Source organism: Oncorhynchus kisutch, linkage group LG12 (genome assembly GCF_002021735.2).
Source record: "Oncorhynchus kisutch isolate 150728-3 linkage group LG12, Okis_V2, whole genome shotgun sequence".
Lineage (NCBI taxonomy): Eukaryota > Metazoa > Chordata > Actinopteri > Salmoniformes > Salmonidae > Oncorhynchus > Oncorhynchus kisutch.
In genome coordinates this window covers 39,698,133-39,723,779 of record NC_034185.2, presented here as the reverse complement: position 1 = coordinate 39,723,779, position 25,647 = coordinate 39,698,133, and the positions used below count along the sequence as shown (strand labels likewise).

Genomic DNA, 25,647 nt, shown 5'->3' with positions numbered 1-25,647 from the left:
GGGCGGCCCGTCAGGAAGTCCAGTACCCAGTTGCACAGGGCGGGGTCGAGACCCAGGGTCTCGAGCTTGATGACGAGCTTGGAGGGTACTATGGTGTTGAATGCCGAGCTGTAGTCAATGAACAGCATTCTCACATAGGTATTCCTCTTGTCCAGATGGGTTAGGGCAGTGTGGTTGAGATTGCATCGTCTGTGGACCTATTTGGGCGGTAAGCAAATTGGAGTGGGTCTAGGGTGTCAGGTAGGGTGGAGGTGATATGGTCCTTGACTAGTCTCTCAAAGCACTTCATGATGACGGAAGTGAGTGCTACGGGGCAGTAGTCGTTTAGCTCAGTTACCTTAGCTTTCTTGGGAACAGGAGCAATGGTGGCCCTCTTGAAGCATGTGGGAACAGCAGACTGGTATAGGGATTGATTGAATATGTCCGTAAACACACCGGCCAGCTGGTCTGCGCATGCTCTGAGGGTGCGGCTGGGGATGCCGTCTGGGCCTGCAGCCTTGCGAGGGTTAACACGTTTAAATGTCTTACTCACCTCGGCTGCAGTGAAGGAGAGACCGCATGTTTTCGTTGCAGGACGTGTCAGTGGCACTGTATTGTCCTCAAAGCGGGCAAAAAAGTTATTTAGTCTGCCTGGGAGCAAGACATCCTGGTCCGTGACTGGGCTGGATTTCTTCCTGTAGTCCGTGATTGACTGTAGACCCTGCCACATGCCACTTGTGTCTGAGCCATTGAATTGAGATTCTACTTTGTCTCTGTACTGACGCTTCGCTTGTTTGATAGCCTTGCGGAGGGGATAGCTGCACTGTTTGTATTCGGTCATGTTACCAGACACCTTGCCCTGATTAAAAGCAGTGGTTCGCGCTTTCAGTTTCACGCGAATGCTGCCATCAATCCACGGTTTCTGGTTAGGGAACGTTTTAATCGTTGCTATGGGAACGACATCTTCAACGCACGTTCTAATGAACTCGCACACCGAATCAGCGTATTCGTCAATATTGTTATCTGACGCAATACGAAACATATCCCAGTCCACGTGATGGAAGCAGTCTTGGAGTGTGGAGTCAGCTTGGTCGGACCAGCGTTGGACAGACCTCAGCGTGGGAGCCTCTTGTTTTAGTTTCTGTCTGTAGGCAGGGATCAACAAAATGGAGTCCCAGAGAGGTTAAGAATGCTGCTCATTAACCACCGCTCAGCATTCAACAACGTAGTGCCCGCAAAGCTCATCACTAAGCTTAGGACCCTGGGACTTAACACCTCCCTCTGCAACTGGATCCTGGACTTCCTGACTGGCCACCCCCAGTTGGTAAAGGTAGGCAACAACACACCTGCCACGCTGATCCTCAACATGGAGCCTCACTGGGGCGCATCCTTAGTCCCCTTCTGTACTCTGTTCACTGATGACTGCGTAGCCAAGCAGGACTCGTTCTCTGATCGCACCGAATAGTTTCAAACTGAAATAGATTTTTCCTGTACTTATCGGAGCCCATATGCGTAATGCATCGTCTTGAAAGGGAAAGATACGCATCCCAACTGCATTTAAAAAAAAAACATTTTTAGTTCCATGGTAAAGTCTAACCTAATTCCCTCTTCTCTTGATTGTAGGCTCTTCAGCTGAGGCACTTGTCAGTCTGAAAGGTACTGTATCTTCACACATTGCATTGATTATCCTTGTGTGTAAGTATACAGTGCATTCAGAAAGAATTCATACCACTTGACTATTCCGCATTTTGTTGTAGCCTGAATTCAAAATGGATCCACAAAAATCCTCACCTATCTACACGTAATGCCCCATAATGACAAAGAGAAAACAACATGTTTTTATTTTAAAAAGGGCAATTTTATTGATGATTAAATACAAATCTAATTTACATATGTTTTCACACCCCTAAGTCAAACAGAATCACCTTTGGCAGTGATTACAGCTGAGAGTCTTTCTGGGTAAGTCTAAGATCTTTGCTTACCTCGATTGTACAATATTTGCTCATTTTTTAAATTCTTCAAGCTCTGTCAAGTTCATTGTTGAGCATTTGTTGAGCACAGACATTTTTCTTGCTATTGATTTTCAAGCACATTTAAGTCAACTGTAACTCTGTCATTCAGCAAGTGTCTTCTTGGTAACCAACTCCGGTGTAGATTTGGCCTTGTGTTTTAGGTTAGTTTCTTGCTGAAAGGTGAATTTGGCTCCCTGTGGCTGTTGTAAAGCAGACTGAACCAGTTTCCCTCAAGGATTTTACCTGTGCTTAGCTCTATTATTTTTATCCTAAAATAATTAGTGATGTGTTGTTGGATTTTCCCCAGACATTTTTCCGTCACATTTTTTACTTTAGTGCCTATTGCAATATTTTTGGGAATATTTTTATTCTGTTCAGGCTTCCTTCTTTTAACTCACTTTTAGGTTAGTATTGTGGAGTAACTACAATGTTGTTGATCCATCCTCAGGAGAACTGCTTTTAAAGTCGCAATTGATTGACCTAGTGAAATCCATGAGCGGTTTCCTTTTAGGAAGGACGCCTGTCTTTTACACTTTTACAAAGTGTAATTAATAACTTCACCATGCTCAAAGGAATATAACATTTCAGCTTTTTTTTTCTTTTTTTTACCCATCTACCAATAGGTACCCTTTGAGAGGCATTGCATAACTTCCCTGGTCTTTGTGGTTGTATCTGTGTTTGAAATTCTCTGCTCGACTGAGGGACCTTACAATTATCTGTATGTGTGCGATACAGAGATGAGTTAGTCATAAAAAATTCATGTTAAACTCTATTATTGCACAGAGGGAGTCCATGCAACTTATGGGACTTTTTTGCCATAAAAGGGGTTGAAAAGCTTAAATGTCTTGAGTCAATAAGCATTCATTTCTCATTAATTGCAAAAATATTCTAAACATAATTCCACTTTGACATTATGGGATATTTGGTGTTGACCGGTGAGACACAATTTAAATTTAATCCATTTTAAATATGGCTTTAACCAAATGTGAAATATGTCAAGGAATGTGAATACTTTCTGAAAGCTCTGTATGTATTGCATATGTGTTTGAACTGAGTTTACCAACCTCTTCAAGAGGGAAACAAACGTAGCAGGTGTAAAACAACACCTGCTACGTTTGTTGTGGAGTTCCCACATGCGTTTTTCAGGGGAAATGGAAGTTAGGTTGAAAATACTGTATCCCTGAGAACCGGAAACATCCACTTTCTGCGACCCCACGGAGATTGAGAGGTTGGAGATGTCAGTACCTCATTGGATTAGGCGTCTTTAGTAGATTCACGAATGACTGATTTAAAAATGCAACACGCAAGGGATGTGTCGTAGACCCATAACTAAGCCAATCTGAAGTCTTAACTTGTCAATTGTTATACTGTAGTCAACAAATAGTCTTGAGTCGATGGACTTTATTAACTAGTTAAGTAGTTTACTCTTCTTTTCTCCTTTCCTGTATGACCAATGATCGCAGGAGACTTGATAAAGCAATAGTGTGGAAACTAGTCCTGTCACCGACGGTGCCTTGCAAAAGTATTAATCCCCCTTGGTGTTTTTCCTATTCTGTTGCATTACAACCTGTAATTTAAATGGATTTTTATTTAGATTTCATGAAATGGACATACACAATATTCCAAATTGGTCAATTGAAATGGGAAAAAAATAACTTTGTTTAAAAAAATGTAAAACTGAAAAGTGTTGTGCATATGTATTCACCCCCTTTGCTATGAAGCCCCTAAATAAGATCTGGTGCAACCAATTGCCTTCAGAAGTCACATAATTAGTTAGATTGCACACAGGTGGACTTTATTTAAGTGTCACATGATCTCGGTGTATATATACACCTGTTCTGAAAGGCCCCAGATTCTGCAACACCACTAAGCAAGGGGCACCAACAAGCAAACGGCACCATGAAGACCAAGGAGCTCTCCAAACAAGGAGCACTCCAAAGTTGTGTCGAAGTACAGATCAGGGTTGAGTTGTAAAAAAGTATCAAACTTTGAACATCCCACGGAGCACCATTTAAATCCATTATTAAAAAATTGAAAGAATATGGCACCACAACAAACCTGCCAAGAGAAGGCTGCCCACCAAAACTCACAGTCCAGGCAAGGGGGGGATTAATCAGAGAGGCAACAAAGAGATCAAAGATGACCCTGAAGGAGCTGCAAAGCTCCACAGTGGAGATTGTAGTATCTGTCCATAGGACCACTTTAAGCCGTACACTCCACAGAGCTGGGCTTTACGGAAGAGTGGCCAGAAAAAAAGCCATTGCTTCAAGAAAAAATAAGCAAACATGTTTGGTGTTCACCAAAAGGCAGTTGGGAGACCCCCCAATCATATGGAAGAAGGTACTCTGGTCAGATGAGACTGAAATTGAGCTTTTTGGCCATCGAGGAAAACGCTGTCTGGCACAAACCCAACACCTCTCATCACCCTGAGAACACGATCCCCACAGTGAATTGTTGTGGCAGCATCATGCTGTGGGGTTGTTTTTCATCGGTGGGGACTGGGAAACTGGTCAGAATTGAAGGAATGATGGATGGCGCTAAATACAGGGAAATTCTTGAGGGACACCTGTTTTAGTCTTCCAGATTTGATACTGGGACCGAGGTTCACCTTCCAGCAGGATAATGACCCTAAGCATACTGCTAAAGCAACACTTGAGTGGTTTAAGGGGAAACATTTAAATCTATTCGAATGGCCTAGTCAAAGCCCAGACCTCAATCCAATTGAGATTCTGTTATATGACTTAAAGATTGCTGTACACCAGCGGAACCCATCCAACTTGAAGGAGCTGGAGCAATTTTGACTTGAATGGTCAAGAATCCCAGTGGTTTGATGTGTCAAGCTTATAGAGTCATACCCCAAGAGGCTTGCAGCTGTAATTGCTGCAAAAGGTGGCTCTGCAAAGTATTAACTTTGGAGGGTGAATAGTTATGCATGCTCAAGTTCTTATTTTTTGTCTTATTTCTTGTTTGTTTCACAAAAACATTTAGCATCTTCAAAGTGTTAGACATGTTGTGTAAATCAAGTAATACAATCTCCCCCCCCCCCCCCCCCCCCTCCAAAAAATATGTATTTTAATTCCAGGTTGTAAGGCAACACAATAGTTAAAATGCCAAGGGGGTGAATACTTTCGCAAGGCACTGTATCAATGGTCATGAAGGAAGGAGACTGGGAAAGGAGGACACTTCAAAGTTTGGGAAAATAGACTGTCTAAACAATGAGGGAGCAGTTGTGACTTGTCAGGGTATTGTGAGTTTAATCTATTTTTGATAATACCATATGTTGTAAATTTCCAGAGGGCAGTCTGTCAAATACTTTGAATGAGAAGCAAACAAAAGCTCACAACACGAGAGGACGACACACCCTGGTGTCCATGGAAACGGTGAGATGACCAATGTAGCCCTTCCTCCCGTCTATGCCTTGGAACTCTTTAGGGCTCATATGGATTTTTATCTCTGGTAATTCAACCATTATTGATTAAGTCGGCATTGACACTCTTATCAGCACTTCCCATAAGTTTGGACACCTGTTCATTCAAGGGTTTTTCTTTATTTGTACTATTTTCTACATTGTAGAATAATAGTGAAGACATCAACACTTTGAAATAACACACAGAATCATGTAGTAACCAAAAAAGTTTAAAATGTTTTACATTTGAGTTTCTTCAAATAGCCACGCTTTGCCTTGATGACAGCTTTGCACAGTTTTGGCATTCTCTCAACCAATTTCATGAGGTATGCACCTGGAATGCATTTCAATTAACAGGTGTGCCTTGTTAATTTGTAGATTTTGTTTCCTCAATGCGTTTGAGCCAATCAGTTGTGTTGTGACAAGGTAGGGGTGGTTTACAGAAGATTGCCCTATTTGGTAAAAGACCATATTATGGCAAGAACAGCTCAAACGTAATGATGGACTGTTGTTTCTCTTTGCTTAACCTCTCTGGGATATGTGGGATGGTGGCGTCCCACCTGGCCAAAAGCCAGAGAAAATGCAGAGTGCCAAATTCAAATAAATTACTATAAAAATCAAACTTTCATGAAATCACACATGCAAGATCCCAAATTAAAGCTACACTTGTTGTGAATTCAGCCAACATGTCAGATTTCAAGAAGCCTTTTCGGCGAAAGCAAACAATGCTATTATCTGAGGATAGCACCATAGTAAACAAAGAGAGAGAAGCATATTTCAACCCTGCAGGCGCGACACAACTCTGATATAAAAATATAATTCATGCCTTACCTTTGACGAGCGTCTTTTGTTGGCGCTCCAATATTTCCCATAAACACCACAAAAGGTCCCTTGTTCGATTAAATCCGTGATATATATATATCCAAAATGTCAATTTATTTGGCGCGTTTGATCCAGAAAAACACCGGTTCCAACTTCCACAACGTGATTACAAAATATCTCAAAAGTTACGTGTAAACTTTGCCAAAACATTTCAAACTACTTTTGTAATACAACTTTAGGTATTTTTTAAAGTAAATAATCAATAAAATTGAAGACGGAATGCTCTGTGTTCAATACAAGAGGAAAACAAACTGTAGCTAGCATTCTGGTCGCGCCTCTAACTGTACACTTCAAGTTATCCTTGTTCAAGATGGCCATACTTCTTCATTACACAAAGGAAAAATAATTTCTAAAGACTGTTGACATCCAGTGGAAGCGATCGGAACTGCAAGAAGGTCCCTTAGAAATCTGGATTCCCAATGAAAACGCATTGAAAAGTGACCTCAAAAAAAAAAAACATCTCAATGGTTTGTCCTCTGGGTTTCGCCTGCTAAATAAGTTCTGTTATACTCAGACATGATTCAAACAGTTTTAGAAACTTCCGAGTGTTTTCTATCCATATTTACTAATAATATGCATATCTTATCTTCTGGGGATGAGTAGCAGGCAGTTGAATTTGGGCATGCATTTCATCCAGACATGAAAATACTGCCCCCTGTCACCAAGAAGTTAAAGACATGGTCAGTCAATGCGGAAAATTTCAACAACGTGGAAAGTTTCAAGTGCTGTCGCAAAAACCATCACGCGCTATGATTAAACGGGCTCTCATGAGAACCTCCACAAGAAAGGAAGACCCAGAGTTACCTCTGCTGCACAGGATAAGTCTATTAGTTACAGAGTTCAAGTATAGACGCATCTCAACATCAACTGTCCAGAGGAGACTGCGTGAATCAGGCCTTCATGTTTGAATTGCTGCAAAGAAACCACTACTAAAAGACACCAATAAGAAAGAGACTTGCTCGGGCCAAGAAACACAAGCAATAATTTTTTTATATATTTTTTTACATTTAACCTTCATTTAACTAGGCATGTCAGTTAAGAACACATTCTTATTTACAGTGACGGCCTACCGGGGAACAGTGGGCTAACTGCCTTGTTCAGGTGCAGAACGACAGCTTTTTACCTTGTCAGCTTAGTGATTCTATCGAGCAACCTTTTCAATTACTGGCCCAATGCTCTAACCACTAGACTACCTGCAATGGACGTTAGACCAGTGGAAATGTGTCCTTTTGGTCTGAGTACAAATTGCGACACAGAGTATGTGAATGGATGATCTCCGCATGCGTAGTTCCCACCGTGAAGCATGGAGGAAGTGTGATAGTGTGGGGGTGCTTTGCTGGTGACACTGTCTGATTTTATTTAGAATTCAAAGCACACTTAACCAGCATGGCAACCACACTTTTCTGATGCAATACGCCATCCCATCTGCTTTGCACTTAGTCCCACTATCATTTGTTTTTCAACAGGACAATGGCTCAACACATATCTAGGCTGTCTAATGGCTATTTGACCAAGAAGGAGAGCAATGGAGTGCTGTATCAGATGAGCTGGCCTCCCCAATCACCCGACCTCAACCCAATTGAGATGGTTTTGGATGAGTTGGACTGCAAAGTGAAGGAAAAGCAGCCAACAAGTGCCCAGCATATCTGGGAACTCCTTCAAGACTGTTGGAAAAGCATTCCAGGCGAAGCTGGTTGAGAGATTGCCAAAAGTGTGGAACGCTGTCAAGACTAAGGGTGGCTACTTTGAAGAATCTAAAATATATTTAAGATTTTTTTGGTTACCTGATGATTACATATGTTATTTCATAGTTTTGATGTCTTCACTATTATTCTACAATGTAGGAAATAGTTAAAAAAAATAAAAATGTAAACCCTTGAATGAGTAGGCGTGTCTGAACTTTTGACTGGTATTGTATGTATTGCAATTTGATGCTGTGATTTTATTGCGATTCAATGTTCCAAACATATTGCTCACCATATCTCTGCTGCAGAGGGACAAGAGCCATGAGAAAACACTTTTTTTTAAATCAGCTATGGAAATAAAAGTACTGAAAACAAATTGGCTACCTTTTTTTTTAAGCTATGAAGGAAAAATAGCCAACTAGCGCATGAATGTGATATTGTCTATATAATCGTCAAATAATATCACTATGTAACTCATGTTGTTTTTTTTACCACCCATGAGCAGTTTGTCTTTCTGTTCAAATAACCGTCATTGGTCTGATTTGCACAATCAATTCTACCATGTTGACACTTCATTTGTATTATCAACAAATCAGGGCCCCAGTTTCATCTTAGATGGAGTAGGAATGTTTAATAAGCAAAACTATCTGCACATTTTAAAAACATGTTAAAACATCAACATTATCACCCATATGCTGACCCTGCCCTCCCTGTGTCCAGCCGACGCGGAGCTCCAAGAGTAGCAGACTGTTCGGGGAAGAGGAGGAACAGTGCCTCCCATCCAGATCCCCTAGAAGGAGCCAAAGGGTCACCTCTGTGCCCCAGGTAAGGGCTCCAGCTCACACAGATGGGCAATGCAGTCTCTCTTCTTGAGGTCGACCGATTAATCGGAATGGCCGATTTCAAGTTTTCATAACAATCGGAAATCGGTATTTTTGGACACCGATTTTTATTTCATTAAAAAAATGTTTTTTATATATATATTAAATATATATATTAAATATATATATATATTTTACACCTTTATTTAAATATTGTTGTTACATTGTACAACCGCCAATGTTAATTCATAATATGTGCAATTCTGGCAAATTAATTACGGTCTTTGTTAGGAATGAATGGACTTCACACAGTTCGCAACGAGCCAGGCGGACCAAACTGCTGCATATACCTTGACTGCTTGCACGGAACGCAAGAGTAGTGACACAATTTCCCTAATTCTAAGAAATGCATGTTAGCAAGCAATATTAACTAAATATGCAGGTTTAAAAATATATATTATTGTGTATTGATTTTAAAGAAAGGCATTGATATTTATGGTTAGGTTTGGTGCAACGACAGTGCTAAATCATCACCCGTTTGGCGAAGTAGGCTATGATTCGATGAGAAATTAACAGGCACCGCACCAATTTATATGCAATGCAGGACACGCTAGATTAACTAGTAATATCATCAACCATGTGTAGTTAACTAGTGATTATGTGAAGATGGATTGTTTTTTATAAGTTTAATGCTAGCTAGCATCTTACCTTGGCTTCTTGCTGCCCTCGCGTAACAGGTAGTCAGCCTGCCACGCAGGCTCCCCGTGGAGTGCAATGTAAGGCAGGTGGTTAGAGCGTTGGACTAGTAACCGGAAGGTTGCAAAAACGAATCCCCGAGCTGACAAGGTAAAAATCTGTTGTTCTGCTCCTGAACAAGGCAGTTAACTCACCGTTCCTCAGCCGTCATTGAAAATAAGAATGTGTTCTTAACTGACTTGCCAAGTTAGACTTAGGGATGCCACCCGTTAGATAAAATACGGAACGGTTCTGTATTTCACTGAAAGAATAAACATTTTGTTTTCGAAATGATAGTTTCCTGATTTCGACCATATTAATGACCAAAGGCTCGTATTTCTGTGTTTTATTATGTTATAATTAACTCTATTTGATAGAGCAGTCTGAGCGATGGTAGGCAGCAGCAGACTCGTTAGCATTCATTCAAACAGCACTTTCGTGAGTTTGACAGCAGCTCTTCGCTGTGCTTCAAGCATTGAGCTGTTTGACTTCAAGCCTATCAACTCCCGAGATTAGGCTGGTGTAACCGATGTGAAATGGCTAGCTAGTTAGCGGGGTGCGCACTAATAGCTATTCAATCGGTGACGTCACTCGCTCTGAGACTTGGAGTAGTTGTTCCCCTTGCTCTGCAAGGGCTGCGGCTTTTGTGGAGCGATGGGTAACGATGCATCGGGTGGCTGTTGTCGACGTGTTCCTGGTTCGAGCCCAGGTAGGGGCGAGGAGAGGGACAGAAGCTATACTGTTACACTGGCAATACTATAGTGCCTATAAGAACATCCAATAGTCAAAGGTATATGAAATACAAATGGTATAGAGGAATAGTCCTATAATTACTACAACCTAAAACTTCTTACCTGAGAATATTGAAGACTCATGTTAAAATGAACCACCAGCTTTCATATGTTCTGAGCAGGGAACATATTGCACTTCTACTTTCTTCTCCAACACTTGGTGCAAAAACAATTTCAACCAAATTGAACATGTTTCATTATTTATGTGAGGCTAAATTGATTTTATTGATGTATTAAGTTAAGTGTTCATTCAGTATTGTTGTAATTGTCATTATTACAGATAAAATAAAAAATATTGGCCGATTAATCGGTATCTGCTTTTTTGGCCCTCCAATAATAGGTATCGGCGTTGAAAAATCATAATCGGTCGACCTCTACTCTCTTCAAATCAAATTAGTCACATGCGCCAAATACAACCACCTTACAGTGAAATGCTTACTTACGAGCCCCTAATCAACAATGCAGTTTTTTTTTAAAGAAAAAAGATGATGATAATAATAAGAAATATAAGTAACAATGAATTAAAGTAACAGTAAAATAACAATAGCAAGACTAAATATACAGGGGGTACTGGTTAGTTGAGGTAATGTGTACATGTAGGTAGAGTTATTGAAGTGACTATGCATAGATTATAACAACAGAGAGTAGCAGCGGTGTAGGGGGGTCAATGCAAATTGTCTGGGTGTCCAATTGATTAGGTGTTCAGGAGTCCTACGGCTTGGGGGTAGAAGCTGTTTAGAAGCCTCTTGGACCTAAACTTGGCACTCCGGTACTGCTTGCCGTGTGGTAGCAGAGAGAACAGTCTGACTAGGGTGGCTGGAATCTTGGGCAATTTTTAGGGCCTTCCTCTGACACCGCCTGGTATAGAGGTCCTGGATGGCAGGCAGCTTAGCCCCAGTGATGTACTGGGCCGTAAGCACTACCCTCTGTAGTGCCTTGCGGTCGGAGGCTGAGCAATTGCCATAACAGGCAGGGATGCAACCAGTGCTCTTGATGTAGCCGTAGAACCTTTTGAGGATCTTAGGACTCATGCCAAATCTTTTTAGTTTCCTGAGGTGGAATAGGTTTTGTCATGCTCTCTTCACGACTGTTGGTGTGCTTGGACCATGTTTGTTGGTGATGTAGACACCAAGGAACTTAAAGCTCTCAACCTGCTTCACTGCAGCCCAGTTGATTAGAATGGGGGCGTGCTCAGTCCTCTTTTTCCTTTTAGTCCACAATCATCTCCTTTGTCTTGATCACGTTGAGGGAGAGGTTGTTGTCCTGGCACCCCTCGGCCAGGTCTCTGACCTCCTCCCTATAGGCTGTCTCGTCATTGTCGGTGCTCAGGCCTACCATTGTTGTGTCATCGGCAAACTTAATGATGGTATTGGAGTCGTGCCTGGCCGTGCAGTCGTGAGTGAACAGGGAGAAACAGGGGGACCGAGCACGCATCCCTGAGGGGCCCCTGTGTTGAGGAGCAGCGTGGCGGATGTTGCTATCTACCCTCACCACCTGGGAGCGGCCCATCAGGAAGTCCAGGATTCACTTGCAGAGGACGGTGTTTAGTCCCAGGATCCTTATCTTAGTGATGAGCTTTGAGGGCACTATGGTGTTGAACGCTGAGCTGTAGTCAATGAATAGCATTCTCACGTAGGTGTTCCTTTTGTCTAGGTTTGAAAGGGCAGTGTGGAGTGCAATAGAGATTGCAGCATCTGTGGATCTGTTGGGTCGGTATGCAAATTCGAGTGGGTCTAGGGTTTCTGGAATAATGGTTTTTAATATGAGCCATGCTTAGCCTTTCAAAGCACTTCGGCGAGATGGGACGAGTGTCTGTCGGTGTAGTACGATTTGATCTTAGTCCTGTATTAGTCCTGTTCTATGGTTTGTCGGAGGGCATAGCAAGAGTTCTTATTATCTTCCTGGTTAGAGTCCCGCTCCTTGAAAGCGGCAGCTCTAGCCTTTAGCTCAGTGCGGATGTTGCATGTAATACATGGCTTCTGGTTGGAGTATGTACGTACGTTGACTGTGGGGAGGACGTCATCGATGCACTTATTGATGAAGCCAGTGACTGTTGTGTACTCCTCAATGCCATCGGAGGATTCCCGGCACATATTCCAGTCTGTGCTAGCAAAACAGTCCTGTACCTTAGCATCTGCTTCATCTGACCACTTCATGCAAATCACAGGGATCTGTGCCTGTTCAGAGAAAGCAGAATATCATTTGCGTCGGGCTCTTTAAAGGGAAAAAAGGTTTCTGCCAGTCCGTGGTGAGTAATCGCAATCCTGATGTCCAGAAGTTATTTTTGGTCATAAGAGACGGTAGCGGCAACATTATGTACATTTAGAGTCATTAAAACCAGTTTTTTTAACCACTCCACAAATTTCTTGTTAACAAACTATAGTTTTGGCAAGTCTGTTAGGACATCTACTTTGTTTATGACAGAAGACATTTTTGCAACAATTGTTTCCAGACAGATTATTTCACTTATTCACTGTATCACAATTCCAGTGGGTCAGAAGTTTACATACACTAAGTTGACTGTGCCTTTAACTTCTTATTGCTTGGGGGCTATATTGAGTAGCTTGGATGAATACGGTGCCCAGAGTTAACTGCCTGCTACTCAGGCCCAGAAGCTAAGATATGCATATTATTAGTATATTAGAAATAGAAAACACTCTGACGTTTCTAAAACAGTTTGAATGATGTCTGTGAGTATAACAGAACTCATATGGCAGGCAAAAACCTGAGAAAAAAATCTAAGGTTTGTAGTTTTTCAACTCATCCCCTATTGAAGGTATATTGGGATATTGGTCATCTTGCACTTCCTAAGGCTTCCACTAGATGTCAACAGTCTTTAGAACATTGTTTGATGCTTCTACTATGAAGGGGGCTGAATGAAAGGGGAATGACTGAGGTCTGGTAGAGAGCCACGGGCTCGTGACGCGCGGTCATGAGAAACACCACGGGACCCTGCAGCCGTCATACCGCTCAGGAAGGAGACTCATTCGGTCTCCTAGAGACGAACATACCTTGGTGCGAAAAGTGCAAATCAATCCCAGAACAGCAAAGGACCTTGTGAAGATGCTAGAGGAAACGGGTACAAAAGTATCTATATATCCACAGTAAAACGAGTCCTATATGGACATAACCTGAAAAGCAGCTTAGCATGGAAGAAGCCTCTGCTCCAAAACCGCTGTAAAAAAAGCCAGACTACAATTCGCAACTGCACATGGGGACAAAGATTGTACTTTTTGGAGAAATGTCCTCTGGTCTGATGAAACAAAATTAGAACTGTTTGGCATAATGACCATCGTTATGTTTGGAGGAAAAAGGGGGATGCTTGCAAACCAAAGAACACCATCCCAACCGTGAAGCACCTGGTGGTAGCATCATGAGGCATAAAACAAAATACATATCATCATGAGGCAGGACAATTATGTGGATATATTGAAGCAACATCTCAAGCAATCAGTTAAGGCTTGGTGGCAAATGGGTCTTCCAAATGGACAATGACCCCAAGCATACTTCCAAAGTTGTGGCAAAATGGCTTAAGGACAACAAAGTAGAGGTATTGGAGTGGCCGTCACAAAGCCCTGACCTCAATCTTATAGAACATTTGTGGGGAGAACTGAAAAGGCTTGTGTGAGCAAGGAGGCCTACAAACCTGACTCAGTTACACCAGCTCTGTCAGGAGGAAACTTATTGTGGGAAGCTTGTGGAAGGCTACCTGAAATGTTTGACCCAAGTTAAACAATTTAAATGCAATGCTACCAAATACTAATTGAGTGTATGTGAACTTTTGACCCACTGGGAATGTGATAAAAGCTGAAATAAATCACTTTTCTATTATTCTGACATTTTCACATTCTTAAAATAAAATGGTGATCCTAACTGACCTAAGACAGGACATTTCTACTAGGATTAAATGTCAGGAATTGTGAAAAACTGAGTTTAAATGTACGAAATAAGTTTTTAAAAATGTTACAGAAAACGCACCACCATTTTAGTATATTTGCATATATCCTTTTTTAAACCATGAGGAAGTAATGTGAATCATTGCCTATAATTGATAAACTTGTCAGGATCTGATTAACCTAGATGTCTCTAACTTAATTGTCTCTAACTCTTGTTCATTTGTTTTGGTATGTTTACTTGTAGAAGTTTACTAATGTGACAACCCCAGATAAGAAAGTGTCTCAGAGAATTGGTCTGCGATTGAGAAACCTCCTCAAACTGCCAAAAGCACACAAATGGTGCATCTACGAGTGGTTTTACTCTAACATAGACAGGTAAGCTGTATTACATACTTTCACAGTGAGTTATTGTAAGTTCTTTATTCCATTGAGCGCTGCCAACTTTTTCTCCTTCCAGACCTTTATTTGAAGGAGACAATGACTTCTGCCTGTGTTTGAAAGAGTCCTTTCCTAACCTGAAGACCAGGAAGTTGATCCGTGTGGAGTGGGGGACAATCAGGAGACTGATGGGAAAACCCAGACGGTATTGTTCATTATTATAGCATATTCTCTTTTCAAAGCTTGGCCCTCCAAATCAGATTTTTATTTCAAAGCTCTCTTACATAGAACATTGTCCTGATCATATAGGCCTAGACCATGTCCAAAACAACAAAAAATTCACTAAGTTCATACATTTTCTGTCATTTAAATTGTGAAGTCATGTCTTTCTACACAATACCACTACTAATATATCCAATCTGGGAGGTAAACTTGATAAAGTATTCAATAATTTTGCTGTGTATTTCGGATGGAATCAAGGCATTAGAATGTACCAGAGGCCACCAAAATAGAGCTCCTTCTGCTAAAAATGTTTAACCCGGGGGTGGCCTGGCTGGTTATGTACTTGTGGAAAACACTGATCCCTAGCCACCAATGATACACCATGCAGAAACATGTTTAACCATTTATTGAATAATGCAGGTCTTGTCGATATAGGCTCTGCTCCTTCAGCATCAATATATACAATTAACTACAAGCAGTGAATGTGGTAAACTATACCAATCCCCCAAAACAGCAGAGCCAGAATACTGTGTAGCTACGGCAGAAAGCACTATTTAGATATTATCAAATGATCCAGCTAAGTCATTCTACCATATCAAGGTTGTGTCTGGCCTATGAGGATCAGATTACAGTGGATCATGGTTCTACAGAGAGATCTCTTCCTCCCGCACAGGTGGAAAGGTATAGAGGGATTGGTTGAGGGGTTTATGATCTCACACCCATCGTAAATTTTAAGGCAGCAGCCCAACCCTTCTGGTCTGTAACGTGAGAGGCTGGAATGTCTGTGTGCCTTAGGAAGAGTTTACAGCCCAAAATGCCAGAACATCAAATAAATTGACCTTTGAACATTATATTTCAGCCAAAATGGTGGTAAAACAATGATAGATGGAATATGAAAATGAATGTCGATTTTTGTGCTGTCATTAAAACTTAAATGAAGACGTTATAACAAAAATGTTACTTGAAGAGTTATTATTTGTATATGATGCTTACATCCTTTTTGTTGTGTAGAAAATATCCAGATCAAAGAGAACTGTGATTTTAGTTGTCTAAACGAGATCATAGTAAGTTCTAATACCTTGCCTTGTAACTAGCTACAACCCAGGGAACCCAGAGAGCATGTCATAAAGACGGAAACTGCCCTTTTGACCCGAGGGTATAAAACATGTGCGCTAAGAATGTACATATCAGACTAAGTTGACCATGCGCTGCAGCCGCGAAACGCAACACGAGTTTGAGGAAGACAAAGGAACCTTTTAACAATCAATGCTATGGTTGATTACTGTATCTAGGAAGGTGAATTCAAGCAGGGCCACCCAGTTATTCTTTTCAAGTCACCGGTTGTCTACACGGCCCTCCTATCCAAGTTGGGAGTGTCGACACGGCTGATTAGCCTCGCCTCCTCAGAAGCTCACTCACAGAACGAGTGCAAGGAAACAGACAACTAAGAGAAAGGATATGGCTCTCCCGAGTGGCGCAGTGGTCTAAGGCTAGCTGTGCAACTAGAGATTCTGGGTTTATAGAAAAAGTGCGACTAGGCCTATTTGTTTTTAGAAAAAGTTTAAACAATTTTGCTGTTCATTGTCTATATATACACTACTCATTTAAAAGCTAGAGAGAGGCCGGTGGAGATTCAGTACGTGAATTGCGCATGAAGCGAACAGTGAAGAAAACCAAGATGTGTAAATTAGAAGTTAATATATTAATGCAAAAAATATCAGTAAGTGTTTGCACAGATTTAGATAAAGCGCTCACTTAAATTAAAATGTAGTGTCATCATAGCCACCCACTGCTTCACTAAAATTGATCATTAGGCTATGGACAGGTTGTGTGCATTTGTCTATTTTCTAATAGTTGTCAATTAAATCTTCGTGCCTATCACAACTGTTTCAAAACTCAGCAAAAAAAGAAACGTCTTCTCACTGTCAACTGCGTTTATTTTCAGCAAACTTAACATGTGTAAATATTTGTATGAACATAAGATTTAACAACTGAGACATAAACTGAACAAGTTCCACATACATGTGAATAACAGAAATTGAATAATGTGTCCCTGAACAAAAGGGAGGGTCAAAATCAAAAGTCAGAATCTGGTGTGGCCACCAGCTGCATTAAGTACTGCAGTGCATCTCCTCCTCATGGACTGCACCAGATTTGCCCTATTATTTCTGTGAGATGTTACCCCACTCTTCCACCAAGGCAGCTGCAAGTTCCCGGACATTCCGGGGGGAATGGCCCGAGCCCTCACCCTCCGATCCAACAGGTCCCAGATGTGCTCAATGGGATTGAGATCCGGGCTCTTCGCTGGCCATGGCAGATCACTGACATTCCTGTCTTGCAGGAAATCATGCCCAGATCGAGCAGTATGACTGGTGGCATTGTCATGCTGGAGGGTCATGTCGGGATGAGCCTGCAGAAAGGGTACCACATGAAGGGGGAGGATGTCTTCCCTGTAACGCACAGCGTTGAGATTGCCTGCAATGACAAGAAGCTCAGCCTGATGATGCTGTGACACACCGCCCCAGACCATGACAGCCCTCCACCTCCAAATCGATCCTGCTCCAGAGTACAGGCCTCGGTGTAGCGCTCATTCCTTTGATGATAAATGCATATCCGACCATCACCCCTGATGAGACAAAACCGTGACTCGTCAGTGAAGAGCACTTTTTGCCAGTCCTGTCTGGTCCAGCGGCGGTGGGTTTGTGCCCATGGGCGATGTTGTTGCCGGTGATGTCTGGTGAAGACCTGCCTTACAACTGTCCGCAATAGGGCTTGTATGCCTGTCTGAGCACTGATGGAGGGATTGTGCATTCCTGGTGTAACTCAGGCAGTTGTTGTTGCCATCCTGTACCTGTCCCGCAGTTGTGATGTTCAGATGTACCGATCCTGTGCGGGTGTTGTTACATGCGGTCTGCCACTGCGAGGACAATCAGCTGTCTGTCCTGTCTCCCTGTAGCGCTGTCTTAGGCGTCTCACAGTACGGACATTGCAATGTATTGCCCTGGCCACATCTGTAGTCCTCATGCCTCCTTGCAGCATGCCTAAGGCACGTTCACGCAGATGAGCAGGAACACTAGGCATCTTTCTTTTGGTGTTTTTCAGAGTCAGTAGAAAGGCCTCTTCAGTGTCCCAAGTTTTCATAACTGTGACCTTACTTGCCTACTGTCTGTAAGCTGTTAGTGTCTTAACGACCGTTCCACAGGTGCATGTTTATTAATTGTTTATGGTTCCTTGAACAAGCATGGAAAACAGTGTTTGAACCCTTTACAATGAAGATCTGTGAAGTTATTTGGATTTTTACGAATTATCTTTGAAAGACAGGGTCCTGAAAAGGGGATGTTTTTTTTGCTGAGTTTAACATTTCCTTGTCAATTTATATGATAGGCTACATTGATTTAGCGTTATTCTATAATGTAGACAAAAAAAATATTCTCCAGAAAGGATTTGAAGGTAAGGCACCGTTCTTGAGTGTGATGCACTGCAGGTGACTTTGAATGATGAGTCCTTTTAGGTGGGTCGGTGTGCATGTATAAGTTCACTTATTCTCTATGTCCATTCATAAAGTTTTCTAAAATAGCTTAGACTGTCTGGACTTCGTCTCTTTTTGCAGGGTCAGCATATATACGAGGAATGACGACAGGTGCCAGTTTTGCATTGGCTCTCTTATTAAATGGATGCAATTGAATGAAACGTAGCCAAGCTCCGTTTCAATAAAATTCATGATTCATCCTATCGGATACTTAGCCTATATCCTAATATTTTCAGTAGCATATTTTTCCGGAAGTATATAATTTTATCTCATTACTGTGTCCCCTCTTACCACTTTTAACAACATATTGCCATATGGAATAACTACAGCAGCATTAGTGACGTCAAAATTCGCATCGGACTTAGTTAGTGCGTCAAAATTCGAATTCCTCTCCAATCTGACATTTTATTCATTTGTATATTAAAATAATATTTAGAGGTTATAACTTGAATATGAATAAAATGCTACTGATAATAACGAAGTGTCATGGTTATAGTGAAGTTGCAATGAAAAGCCATGTGTTTCTTTTGAAAGGTTATGTCGGTTACTGTGTACATTGGCCTGGCTAATTACCATGATTTCAAATTCCATACTCTCACAGCATATTGCTTGATCGCTAACAGCTAATCGCCATATGGGTGTTTAGCAAGCCAACCGCATGCTAGGTAATGCTAGTATCAACTGCTCATCCAACACAGCTGAAACTATAGCAAGCCTTAATTGGTCATCTCACAGCTATAAAGCGTCAGCTTCCCCACTAAGGTATACGGTGATAACTTGAAATCTGAGGAAGAAAGCTTATGGTTTGGGTTAGGCAGTAGCAACTATTTCAAATGAAACTACCTCTGTGAAAATATTCTTAATGATGGAAAGACCCAGAAAAGTTTAGCTGACGACAGCCTTATGCCATCCGAGTAGCACAAGATATCACGCTGCTCGACTGCTGAACAGTGTGTGTAGTAGCCCGCAGCATTTGGGCCAGCACAACGGTGGTAGATATGAGTCATGCTCCACTACAATGACTGTAGCAGTGTGAGCGGCATCAGGGTATTAGATGCCTTGCATACGCACCATGTACAAGCATGCATGATAATGCACGTAAACTTGTTTACCACTATCCTAAAATGATGTGTGCCATCGTACTGCGATGCTCCAAGCAGATGCTATTGAGGGGTAGACAGTGTTGGCATCTGTCACCACAACATCGTGTGCTATTGGCAATAGCAATAATAGCAACCATGCCATAACGACTATGTGCAGATCATACAAGACGTAACAAGAAATGCATGAATTAGCTCATGCATGAATTAGATCATGGATACGGAGCCAAACCATGCACATGCTCCCATGAAAGTAGGAGCAAGCAATATCGGCAGCCATTCCATTTATGCAGTACTGTGTGTAGATAATGAAGCAAAGAATATTAGCTACAACCTGAATGTGTTATCATTCCCCACAGCATAAGTGTTGAAGCCTAAAACGCTTGATAGAACTAAATGAATTAATAACAGTAGCTAATGCATGATTACTAGAATGAAACAATCACTAAAATTAGCATACAATAGCAGATATAATTAGAAAAGAGTCACAAAACTGTCACTCGAAAAATACTAATAGAATGCAAAGATGGACCGACGGGAAGGACTACATATGTAAAATGCATGCTTAAACCTGGCTAATAAATCAGCCTAAACCTACTGCTGCAGATAAGGATGAAGTAAATGTAACTACTTTGTCTGAAACTATGCTGTAAAATGTATGCCAATAGTGTGACTCGTGAAACAGTATGCACAAATGTGCTAGCAGACACTCCTGATTTGATCAAATCAAACTGTCACATGCTGCAAATACAACAAGTGTAGACCTTACTGTGAAATGCTTACAGTGCAGTTCAAGAAAGAGTTAAGAAAATATTTACCTAATTAAAAGTAATACAATAAAATAATAACGAGGCTATACACAGGGGGTACAGGTTTGTCGGGGTAATGTGTCCATGTAGGTAGGGGTGAAGTGACTATGCATAGAGCAGAAAAGCAGCAGAAGTGTAGCTATACAAGTACACTAATCCAGACCAGTCTGCAAGTTCCTTTGAATGCCTTTCTAGCTTTAAAATGTACCAGGGAAAAAGGTTACAAAGAATAATAACCATAGTTAGAAATCATTTGTACAACATTTACAATGTGACTGCCGGCGCAAGTCACAATAACTAATGTGATTGGGATGTTCCCTAAAATGTAGAATATTGCTGGAAGGCACCGTATCAGCAGTCTCGTGAGGTGCACGACATGCAGTGATAGTTAGGCTACTTTCGATATTGATGCTACACTAAACAAATGACTGACTGTATAGAGACTGAAATACTATCGAATCGCCATAAGTACCATCTCCTGCTCCTGATCAGAAAGCATTGCTCCTCACTCATGGAATATCAACGCCTAGGCCTCTATAGCTGTCCTAGCATTGGCTACTTTCTAATTGTATGGACGAGGGATGATTCTCCATGATGGGGTGTGAGTTCACCGAGCGCACAGACTTCCTGAAATCTGGCATTGGGAACAAAGTAGGCTATATGATAGGCTACTCCCGAGACGACTAATTATACAAAGCTAGCTAGTTTGTAGCTGGCTATTGATGGACAACATTCATGCAGCAACATAGTTGATCCTCACAATCAATGACATCCCCTGCAGCAGCCATACATTTCATCATGAGCATATTGAACCATGCGTGTGAGGTTAAAACACAGCTAGCGAGCATTCACTAAGAAAATGTATCATAAAGCGGCAGCATGGCGATGAACCGCTAGCTGCAGCATACTAGCAGTAGCAGCAGGATGTGTGAGCAGAACCGTTCAGCTTAAGTGGGCCGCCAAGTAAGGTAGGCGTGATTGCACCAATTAGATGTTAGTAATAATCTAAGTTGAGGTGGGTACTCAGGTTCCCTTTCTGAACTGGCTTCTCTTTATGGACACCATGGATCTCTGGGAAATGCAATGGAATCTAATGAAACATTTTGGGGGGTTTTCTTTTTGATGCACATCAAGTGTACCAGTTATTTGTGTCTGTAATTAACTTAAATGTTCCCCTCTAGGTGTTCATCTGCATTCTTTTCGGAGGAGCGGACTGCACTGAGGCAGAAGAGGCAGAAGATGCGTCTGCTGCAGCAGAGAAAGCTTGCCGACGTGTCACACTGCAAAGACCTCCCCGATGAGATTCCCCTGCTGCTTGTCATAGGAACCAAAGTCACTGGTACAACACTGTTGTCATGGCAACCAAAGTGACTTGTTAAATATCAGCAGCCCTTACCCTAAAAGTAGCTATCATAGTCACCTGTAAAATATCCACAAACCTGTAGCCATAGCAACCAAAGTCACCTGCAAATATCTCCAGATTTAGATTTCCTTGTTTTTGTATGTGCAGCCAGCTTTGAGTATTGATTATGTCTGTGTGTATTCCAGCTCGTCTCAGGGGAGTCCATGACGGCCTGTTCACTGGGCAGATTGATGCTGTGGATACAGGCGCTGACACTTACCGTGTGACCTTTGACCGGAATGGGCTGGGCACACACACTGTGCCTGACTACGAAGTGTTGGTATGCCTGCCTAGCCTTCATAACACTCATTCAGCATTATGTTAGAACCGGGATTCTATCCTCATCAGACATCACAGACACAAACACATAAGTCTTTGGCCATCACTAGCAGTTTTGTCCAAGCCCCAAGAAAGCATTACCAACCTAGAAGACGATACATTTTTCTTCCTCGATCACGCTCATATGCTTTAGGAAAATTAGCAGCAAGGGAGGGAACATGTACAAGATATTAAAAATATCAAATAGTAAAAATACCATGGTGATTTATTGCATTACCAGCTAGAGTTCATTTAAAGTATCTGTTGTGTTTCTTCCCTCTCCAGAGTAACGAGCCTAACGAGACCATGCCCATCTCAGCCTTTGCCCAGAAACAGAGACCCTCCCGCTTCCAGAACTTCATGACCCCACCTAGGGAAACGTACCCCTCTGCCACCACACCCATCCTCATGGTAAGCATGAAACAAGGGCTTCAGTGCACATTATAGTTGCCTTTCCAGTTTTATTTGTGATCATGTGAGATTACGGGGAATGTTTATGTACTTCTATTGCTATAAGATGAATATGACAGACCCTTAAATTGAATATTGTTTTGTTTATTTGGAATTGACACGTCAATTCCTGTGACAGGACAATGACCCCCTCATCAGCCAGTCTCCATGGAAAAGCAAACTCTCCGGAGCTGAAGGGGGTACACTCGGCGGATTCCCTGTCAAGTTCCTCGTTCAAGTGGTGAGTGTTCTTGTCTTGGCTTTGCCTCTAGGATCATATATCATAGTGTAAATATGTCCCACTAAAATCTCTCCCTCTATCTCCTAGACGAGGCTTTCCAAGATCCTTATGATCAAGAAGGAACACATCAAGCACTTGAAAGATATGAACTCAGAGGCTGAAAAACTGGTATGGTCATAGATAGTTCTATAACAATATTATAACAGAATATTTTCAAGACAGTATATTCAGTCAAAGAAATGTGGAAATAAGTGACAAAAAGTAAATGTATACCACTTAACATTGATATGTGTGTTTGTCTTTGTAGAAGTCATACTCAATGCCTATAGACCTGGAGTTCCAGAAGCGTTATGCCACCACAGTCCTGGAGCTGGAGCAGCTCAATAAGGACCTGAACAAGGTGCTGCACGAGGTCCAGCAGTTCTGCTGCAAGGTGAGGACTTATATCGGGCTCATCAAATAAATGGGCTATATTTGATAGTTTTGCAGCTAAATGTGTAGCATGTAGCCAAGCCTCTTGTGAGGGTACTTAGTGAGAAGACATACCGAAGACTAGCAAAACATCAGCAATAGTTGTTTTAGATTGTCATCAGCGAAAGGGCGTCTTAATAATAATGTAAATAAAATGTGTTTTTGTTTCCAAAGCTTATATGAACTTCTTTCTCTTCAGCTGCTCCCAGAACAGTTTTGCAACAACATGAATCTAAGTATCTATGTCCCTGCGCCCTCTCTAGCTGGCCCCAGATCAGGGCATGGCGCCTGCAGACCGGCCCACAGAGCTGCGTCAGCACTGTGAGGAAGAGGCCAAGGAGATAGTGCAGCAGACCAACTCCCTCCGCGACGACCAGCAGTGTGTTTCTAACTCCAGCCTCACACACCTCATCTCAGGCCTCACCGCCTTGTTGCTTCAGATCAAGGTTAGTGTAAGGTACACACACGCAGCCTCACAGCCCTACTCAAGTTATTTGTTTGCCTGATCATGTATTTGTTTGTGCTCCAGTGTCTGGCTGAGGGAGGAGACCTGAACTCCTTTGAATTTAAATCACTGACGGACTCTCTGAATGACATAAAGAGCTCAATAGACCCCTCCAACCTCAGGTGAGTGCCTCTACATATCACACTCATTCTCTGCCCCAATGTTTTGTCCTATTTAGAGTTATGCAGGGAGATGGATGGCTGTGATAGAAGTCTTCAGAGAAAGGTCTATAAATATGGCCAAGATGACGGGTGCATGTTCACATGGTCAAAATGTGTGTGTCTTGTCTGTGCAGTTGCTTCCAGAACAACGTAGAGATCCACGTAGCACACATCCAGAGTGGCCTGAGTCAGCTGGGAAACCTGCATGCCTTTGCAGCCAACAACACCAACACGGTCTGAAGCCGGCATCATTACCACACACCGAGAGCAGCCTGGTCAGCACCAACTAAGTGGAACATACACACACACACACCATCTCGAATGACTGAAAGAAAATATGTCCTTTGTGGATCCCCTAACTTCCCTCCAAGAAAGGCCCCACTGAAATGATCTGGTTCAACATGAATTTTTTAGGTTGTGGGGAAATATCAGTCTGTCGTCCACTTTTATCAGTCTGTCGTCCACTTTTATTGTGGATGTCTTTTGAAAATGATTTGTTTACTATAATGAAAACTGACATTTTAATGTCAAAAAATTGCCCTGGTCTCTAAACTAGATTTTGGTCATTGCGGGAATTCACGTACATTTCCTGTTGTAGATGATTCTATAGTCTCATGTACGTTAAACAGTTTCTATAATAATCCATATTTATTTATTTATTTTTGAGTGATATAACAATTGGAGCTTCCCTTTGAGTCAATGTTTTGTGTTCCTTTACTCAACTGGTAGTAAGCACAGGGGAGGCTAAAGAATGTTTTGTACATTTTCTTTATTGTGGATATATGTAGAATGCCTTTATGATTACTAGGATTTATCATCAACATTTCTGTAACATACTCAAAGATGGCTTTTGTAATTTTGTGTGCACTGAAGAGATTTTTGTAATAGGAGGTTTGACAGTCTCGAACAGGACATTGCTGTTGCTGAAAGCTCACATCAGGCCTACATCACTGATGTAACCAAATTTCAAACACAAAACTGAGTTGGTAAAGTTTGTTACCAGAATTTCTCCATTTCATAATTGGTTGTGTAAATCTGTATATGGGAATGCCCCAGGGCAATTGTAAATATTCCTTGCTGTCATTTTGTATTAAACATATAGCAAAGCAAACCGATTACATGCATTTGTACACAGTGCTGGTACATTAAATGTCGTATATATTTTATTTTGCATGTTTGCAAACGAAGATAATTAAAATATTTATTTAAATCTGCTAGTGTTTCTTTATAACAAACTGACATTTCATTTTGAAGTTAAGAACCCACCACTTTTTGTTGTTGCTGTGACAGAAAATGTACATACAATTTCAAAAGCCAGACATGGCACTCTGAATCTCATCAGAATACTCTTGCTCCTCACTGGCACAAATAGGAAAGGAGTGGCCAAAGGTGTCTCGTCTTCACTTGAGGATGCTGGACTTAACATGCTTTGGAGAGGACCTGCCGAAGTTGTTCTGTGATTGAATTGGAGGGTTTACCACTCATCTCTGGACCAATGGTTTCATTTGAGGGAAGGTTGTCATATTCAACCAGGACATGTTTTGGCCCTGTGCTAACGCTTATGTTGTATAAAGACTTGATGTAATGTCCATTTTCTTTGATACAGATGAGTGTTGTTGCACGGAACCGCAATGCTCAACTCGTCGAGTCTCATTTGCTCAACTTTGCTCCTATTCACCTCCCTGGCATCATAAACACAAAGGATAGTCGAGTGTATGTGGTTGCCCGTTGTCCTGGGTAGTGTTGCCTTCACATGCGTTTCTTCCACCTGGTGTGAAGTGGTGGTCTGAATTAGTTCCTGACTGAATCTCTTGGGGCATTAGGTTATAGGGTTGTGTGAACGGGGCCACAGGG

The 25,647-nt window shown here is 41.8% G+C and overlaps 1 protein-coding gene across 2 annotated transcripts in view; it reads left to right on the top strand.

Annotated features, from left to right (window-relative positions):
- Nucleotides 1–25,003, top strand: part of LOC109900318 (protein lin-9 homolog) — a 42,835-nt gene extending 17,832 nt beyond the window's left edge. Inside the window, exons 1-14 of one of the 2 annotated variants that reach the window (XM_031837542.1) lie at nucleotides 1,557–1,635; nucleotides 5,286–5,371; nucleotides 8,685–8,789; nucleotides 14,452–14,582; nucleotides 14,665–14,790; nucleotides 21,427–21,584; nucleotides 21,794–21,927; nucleotides 22,251–22,376; nucleotides 22,555–22,656; nucleotides 22,744–22,824; nucleotides 22,964–23,089; nucleotides 23,391–23,573; nucleotides 23,657–23,754; nucleotides 23,928–25,003. In XM_031837542.1, coding sequence (XP_031693402.1) covers nucleotides 5,363–5,371; nucleotides 8,685–8,789; nucleotides 14,452–14,582; nucleotides 14,665–14,790; nucleotides 21,427–21,584; nucleotides 21,794–21,927; nucleotides 22,251–22,376; nucleotides 22,555–22,656; nucleotides 22,744–22,824; nucleotides 22,964–23,089; nucleotides 23,391–23,573; nucleotides 23,657–23,754; nucleotides 23,928–24,033 — 1,485 coding nt within the window. In that variant the 5' untranslated portion in view covers nucleotides 1,557–1,635; nucleotides 5,286–5,362 and the 3' untranslated portion in view covers nucleotides 24,034–25,003. Of the gene's footprint in view, nucleotides 1–1,556; nucleotides 1,636–5,285; nucleotides 5,372–8,684; nucleotides 8,790–14,451; nucleotides 14,583–14,664; nucleotides 14,791–21,426; nucleotides 21,585–21,793; nucleotides 21,928–22,250; nucleotides 22,377–22,554; nucleotides 22,657–22,743; nucleotides 22,825–22,963; nucleotides 23,090–23,390; nucleotides 23,574–23,656; nucleotides 23,755–23,927 lie in introns of those variants that run through there. The other variant, XM_020496010.2, reaches the window with a different exon arrangement.
- The last annotated feature ends 644 nt before the right edge of the window (nucleotides 25,004–25,647 follow it).